The following is a 6,885-nucleotide window of genomic DNA, read 5'->3' on the forward strand; positions in this document are numbered from 1 at the left end:
CCGCGCTCTTCCTCTTTTCCTTTTTCAACTCGTCGACTTTTCTTTTCCTCAAAACCGCTCTCTACAACGCTAACGATGCTACAATACTAACAACGCGCTATCAATATATACCTCAACGTACTGTGGCATCGGCACTTTCGACTCAACTGATTCAAAAGTATAAGTAATTTCTCGTCCATACATTGCGCCGATACTAAACGCGAACTCTAAACGAAGATTTATAGACATAGACGTCTGCCGCGTCGGATCTATCTACGGGATGCCTCGAAATGGCAGACCATAGCATTAAGAATAGATGCTTTGACCAATTTGGAGAACCAATCTTTTTTCTTTCTCTCTCTCTCTCTCTCTTTTTTTAAGCTGTAGAAGCAACAACGATCTTGTTCACGTCCAATTCTCGTAAATTAATCTTACTTTCCGACTAGTTCTCGCTATTCTGAACTCTCTTTAATTGACTCGTTATTTAAAATCGATACGGTGAAAATGTTGCGATAAACGATAACGGCGAGGAGCTTGGAAAAGCTTTAACTTTATAACTTCTATTCTACTTCAAACGAGACTCTAATTGAAATTAAGATCGCATCCTCGCGCAATTGAAATCGAACGCATCTCGCGTGCGCGAGTTTAAGTTTGTCTAAAATTGAGATTAATGTCGTGTGTTTTTTTTTCGACACTCTGATTGCAGCCTCGGGAGGGGGTGGTTCGATGTTGGTCCCTCCCGTGGCCCAAAGTGGGACCGGGGATCGTCCCGTGGGGGACACGGTGGCACGGGCTCAGCAGACGACCGGCCCCGCTGCCGCTACGACGACCCTATGGCCTTTAGCACCTGCGCAGCCCAATCAGGTTCCCAATCAACAGTCCCAGGGCATACCACCTCTGGCCGCTACGCCTGCGCCCGCTCACAATCAAGGTTCGCATTACACTATACTGACTATACGTATCAATCATCATTATCATCTCTCGCCGGTGTAACAATCCAGAGATTGAATTGCTCCGAAAGAATTCGGGAGTCCAATATCGCGAATATTCCCCTTAATGTGGTGGAAAGTTTGCGTATGTTTCTTGTACTAATGCAACAATATACACTATACAGTATTGTCGCAGTATTGTTTTGATTCTCAAATGAACTGTCCTTCGTTAAAATACAACTCGAGAGCTACAACTACGATAACTAAATTATTTTATTTGGAAACGTATTGATAGATAAACTTTATCTTAATCTTACTCCGAATCTTAATAATAATTACTTTTCTAATTAATTACTAATCCAGACGTATGTCATATCAAACATTCATAAAAGATATTCGTTCGCAAAGAATTGAGTTTTCGTTAAAAAAAGAAAAAAAATATTCTGTCTCTTTCAATTTTCGAAAACACAACGAAAAATATCGTTGTTCTCTCGATGCATCCAGTACACGTTATGTAATATTCACTATTGATTAGAGGTCGTTCACGCTCGATGAGTAATACGCTTATCACGCTTTATCAATCCGCTCTCGAATTTGGGCTGTATGGAAAACTCCTTGTGCGTCGAAGTTGGGAAAGCATTACTGATTGAATCCTCGGTTTTTCAATTCCAGATTTTGACGCAAATGTCCTTCTATCTTACAAAACAATATTTATAATGGCACCGTGTCGTGAAACTGTAAATTTCATAGAACTTCATCAATTTTGAGATGAAACACGCGTTTACTTTTTTCTTTATCGAGTTAGCACCTTATGGTTTAACATAATGGATGTGTCTTGCTGTGTATCTATCGTATATTTGTCTTGACGGTTGGTTAATATCAATTGAAAAACTGAACAAGCCTGGATACAATATATTATAATTATTTACGCTTTTACAGAACTGGCCGTAAACACGAGCCGTTTATTTCGCAAATATAAGTCCAGTTTCGAGATATTACGAATTGCGATGAAATGTGGATACGAGTTGCTGTGACGCATTGCGTTTAATTCCATGATAAATCATATTTTGTGTGTGTGTGTGTGTGTGTGTGTGTGTGTGTGTGTGTGTGTGTGTGTGTGTCATGTTTGAAACGTGTACGGAAACAATATAGAAATTCTGATTTTTGGATTTAATGATAAATATGTGGAAAAAATATTGTTATACTGCAAAAGTTGTATTTATGATTTAATCTATGATTCAATCCATACAAAACAAAGCGAGACTAGAGATAAAAAAATAGAGATATAAAAATAGACTATACATATATATCATATATTTTCGCACCGCTTATCACTAATACATTAGATATTAAGATAAGAGAGAAGAAGAGATTCGAAGAAATAAATAAATTTTTCCCCATTTTGTATTTTATAATTACTAGTTATGTCGCGGAGATAAAAGAAAGAATAATCTGAATTTTTCCTCTCTTTCAGAAGAGTGAGATAAGTATAGCACTTAATGCCATGCGTGTCTATCTTTATTAGTCATTTTAATGTATTCTTTTTCAGAAGTATATCATCTACGAGTCCATCAGTAAAAATTAAATGTCACTTGCAACCTCGCAACGTTGCGTTATCATGAATTTTTAAGCTCCAATTAATTATTATTAATCGTTTGATATCTCGATGATGATGTTACAGGTGCAAACCGCTACGGACTGTACTCGTTATTTCCAGGGGGTGGCGGGGGCAGTTACGTCGCCGCCACCCCCGCCACCCCCGAGCAACCGATGCCAGCACGGGCTTATCACGCGACACACAAGGGTAAGTTTACAATTTCCTTTCTTACGACTTCGCTTTCTACGAAGACCGAAGACCATTCGAGGATATTTCTGGTCTGCGAATGCGTTACACGCTTTACATTTTATACAAAAAAAGAGCACAAGCATTTTCGTAATCCATTCATTTTCATTCGATATAAATTGTTGTTAGGAATTACATTTCGAAGCTCACATTTAATGATCAATTCTGCGATAAGTCCTGTCACAGAATTTCTTCTCAAAATACAATATCGATGAAAAGGACAATTTTGTTATTGCAATATCTCTAAAAATTTAACTACATACAGATCTGAAAATAATTTTACTGGACAATCAAAACAATTAAAATAATTAAAATAATATCAATACAACAATGTAATGGCTTCAAGAATAAATCAATTCAATTTAGAGAAAATTCACTCTGATTTATTGGATTATTTTGTTGTTCAATTTAAAGAAAAAGCAAACGCTGAAAGCTAACGCTGGTTCTTGTTGCGACAATCTTAGTGTTATTCATTCATAATAAGATATAATAATAAATTATGTAAAATCTATCTTTAGATTAAATTGAATCAAAATAATTGTGTAAGATTGACTGATAGAATCTCAAAACTTTTGATAGTATTACTCATTATGCTTAGGATTTCTACATAATCGATGATCCATCAAAATTATTTCTGTATCTATCTAATTTCATCAGATACTTCAGCAAAATCGTTCAATCTGTGCAAAGATCGATCTATTCCGCGTTACGCACTATTGAAGACATTTCATAAATCGAGCTTGAGAATTTCGAATATTTGTACAATAACTTATATACATAAAATTCATTAGTTATAATATTATCTATAAGATTTTCATAAATAGCTCAACATTGATGTAAGATCACAAACGGTTGAGGAAATGCTTAGTGACCGAAGAAACAGATCAGAAGTCGCTTTTAACGTTAAATTTTATCATCCTCGCACCTTTTCCAAATTTTACGAACAGAACAACCCTCCCTCTTCCCTCGGATAATTGAAATCTCATCGGAGAGATTCGATTTTCGATAAAATTCCTAAAAGAAGGAGATTTTGACCCTCCGATACGTCCCTGCATTCTTTCTTTCTTTTTTCTTTTTTGAATTCATTCATCGTCTATTACGGAACCGCGTTTTGGATTACACTTCGAACAATGAGGTTGTTAGAAACTAAGAAGGCGAGGTAAGGTCTATACGACGACTGGACACGCGGCTACACGCGGGAATTCTATTTGTGACGCGTGCGTTTTTCTTCATCTCCTGCGGGTTGTTATCCGAGTTCGCCGCTTTAATTGCATAATTGCTCCATTGTAGACTGGATGAGAGACCCGCGAAACCTGTGAAAGGTTCCCCTTCGAGGCGTCTTTCGCGACCCGTCAAAAAAAGGTGGTATAAAAGGTGCTCATTAATTGACAGTAAGCCGTAAGAATATGGGCTCTTTGAATTGTATCTCAAGCCGACTTTAAATATTGAGGGAAATTTTATTTTTCTAATTTTCTAACCTTCACTTTATCTTCCATGCTTTCATGTTGCTGCAGAACGGACAAGTAAGTATAAATGAATAATTTGACACAGGATTGTAAATTAATAAATTCATTATTCCAAGATTCCACTTTTTCCTGATTTTCAGACAAAATTTCATGATGTGACATTCAATAATATATTTTGAAATTTTTTATATTTTCATTCTGATTTGAGAGAAGCTTAATATTTTAGATCAATTTAACATACACAGTAATTAAATTACTATTAATGTTGCTGACACTACTTGTATTTTTAATTGTTAAATTAATAATATTCCAAAACTGCGTAGGTGTGATGTACATATATTAAACTTTTTTATAGCCGAGAATTTTTATTTTTCAGAAAATTTTGTAAACTTACTTGATTTTCCTGACCGTTTTCAATTTCCTTGACGCTTCCCTGATTTCTCTGATTTCTAGTTTTATGGCAATCCTGATGAAACGTGATAAGGAAAGAACCGTCGATATAAATGCAAATTTTTTTAGTGCGTTTTCAGAGAAGAACACGCTTTCTGTATACCCATTAATGATAGCCAATTCTGTGCACGTTGTAGATATTAACAGAATATTTTTCACACACATTAATTTGCATAGGCAGATACGTATCCACATTTAGATAAAATCAATAGTCCTAGCAATGGCGCAGCACGCCGCCAAAGATATATCGCACTGCCGCGCGCGCTGATAAACGCATTTCCTCCCGAGAATTACGCGTTTTCCTTGCGAAACGGATCTCGAAAATATTAATCACTCTTTCTATTGATCCTTCTCTCTTTAGAGAGAAAAAGAGACAGAAGAATTCTATACTCCACACAGTTAACTAATTACCGATAAAATATCCAATCAGTTAATTATCGATGAAATATGGAATTTTAATTATTGGCGAAATATGGGATAAAATAGCCCCCATGAGCTATTCCCACATTTTAATAAAAGGTAGAAAATGTTAACATTTCACTACGCAATTTGCGAAAATTTGTAGGTATAGGATAAATGTACAAGTGCTTCTTGATTATAAATAAAGAGAAATAATTATTATATTATAAATATTACAATGTTAGTAACAAAAATATTACGTTATAAATAAAATATTATAAGAGACATTGTTCTTAATTAAGAATTATAAATTTAAAAACAAGCTTTTACTTTAGTTATTTTGTTTCACGTACATCAAATGTGTACGATTTGTTTTTATATTTATTATCCTTAAATTGTGAATTTATCTTGCTTTAGTCTTTCTATAAATTGTATTTTACTGCACTACCGCTTCAAGGCATGTATACATGAATGTATATGATGGACAAATGTATGTACATAGTAAAAAAAATTTGTGTTAAATTTAATATATTTCACATGTCCCAAACGGTCCACTCAAATTTTTGTGTTAGAAAATAACACAAATATTATTAAAAAATTAACACGAGAAACATAATACTTTGACACAATTTAAAAACAAATTTTATGTTAAATTGACACATTTATAACGTTAAATTTAACTGAAATTAGATGCTGTTTTTACATTTTTAGACGCTGTGATATTTAACATATACAATATATAGATTTAATAAATATTTACTGTTACAAAGAGAAAATAACACAAAATATCTGTACCTTTTTACATATAAAATATGTAACTAGTTGTATAGAACAAATTTCTTTAAAATAAAATTAACATTTATAATATATTAATTATTTATAATATAAATCAACACACACATTTTATTCATTTATTCTTAGAATTTATGTTTTAAAACTACATTATTTTTATGTTATTTGTTTACCTATAAATTGTGTTATTATTTTAACACTGAGAAATGTTTAATTTAATACAAAATATTCAAATAATACAATCATATTACATTAAATTAAAACTCGGATATATTAAAAATTCAACACAAAATTTTAACAAGGATTTGAATGGACCGTTTCTAACACATATACAAAATGTTTTTTACTATGTATGTATGTACATATGTACATTCCCGCAGTGTATTGAATTCCATAGGATCCATAGGTTTATTAAGTCCAAATGACTGTGTGGATCAGTCATCCCCGCGAGAAGGAGAGAACGAAACGTATTGTATCACACGGACATGATGCGTGAAAGAGTTAAACGTTCTAGGGTGAACAAACTGCGCGTTACGCCAAGTAGAGTCAGTCTATTCGCGTATCGCGATACCGGTATTTCCTACTCGCGGCAGACGAAACTTATGTTCATCGGCGGAAGGCCGGGTCGATTAATCGGTGGCGGATTCTCCAGTTTCAGAGAGCGTGTTTTCCGCGGCGGTCGGGGTTGGGGTGGGTGGCTACACCTGGGGTGCTCCCACGCCCCCGCCGGGATCGCCCTATAGCCCCGTGCCCGTGACACAGCTGGAGCTGCTGGCGAAAAATTTGGCGAACCTGGCGCCCGCAGCCGCCACAGGCCAGCAGGCCCTAAGCCTGCAGGGTGTTGGCGTTAACGTGGCCGGTAGTCTGCATCATGCGCAGCATACGCAACACACGCAGCATACCCTCAACGTTACCGGAATTCATCATCTGCATCACGGTAAGAGTCTATCCATCTAAAAAGAAATCGAAAAAGAACCGCAAAATCTTGATTTTCGAAAAAAAAAAAAAAATATATATATATATATAT

At 35.0% G+C, this 6,885-nt stretch overlaps 1 protein-coding gene across 1 annotated transcript in view; it reads left to right on the forward strand.

Annotated features, from left to right (window-relative positions):
- Positions 1 to 6,885, forward strand: part of LOC108692683 — a 51,360-nt gene that overhangs the window by 22,423 nt on the left and 22,052 nt on the right. Inside the window, exons 2-5 of the mRNA XM_018201058.1 lie at positions 686 to 910; positions 2,590 to 2,712; positions 4,266 to 4,274; positions 6,511 to 6,795. Of these exons, the coding sequence (XP_018056547.1) occupies positions 706 to 910; positions 2,590 to 2,712; positions 4,266 to 4,274; positions 6,511 to 6,795 (622 nt within the window). The 5' untranslated portion in view covers positions 686 to 705. The remainder of the gene's footprint in view (positions 1 to 685; positions 911 to 2,589; positions 2,713 to 4,265; positions 4,275 to 6,510; positions 6,796 to 6,885) is intronic.

This window comes from Atta colombica, unplaced genomic scaffold (genome assembly GCF_001594045.1).
Source record: "Atta colombica isolate Treedump-2 unplaced genomic scaffold, Acol1.0 scaffold78, whole genome shotgun sequence".
NCBI classification, from domain to species: domain Eukaryota; kingdom Metazoa; phylum Arthropoda; class Insecta; order Hymenoptera; family Formicidae; genus Atta; species Atta colombica.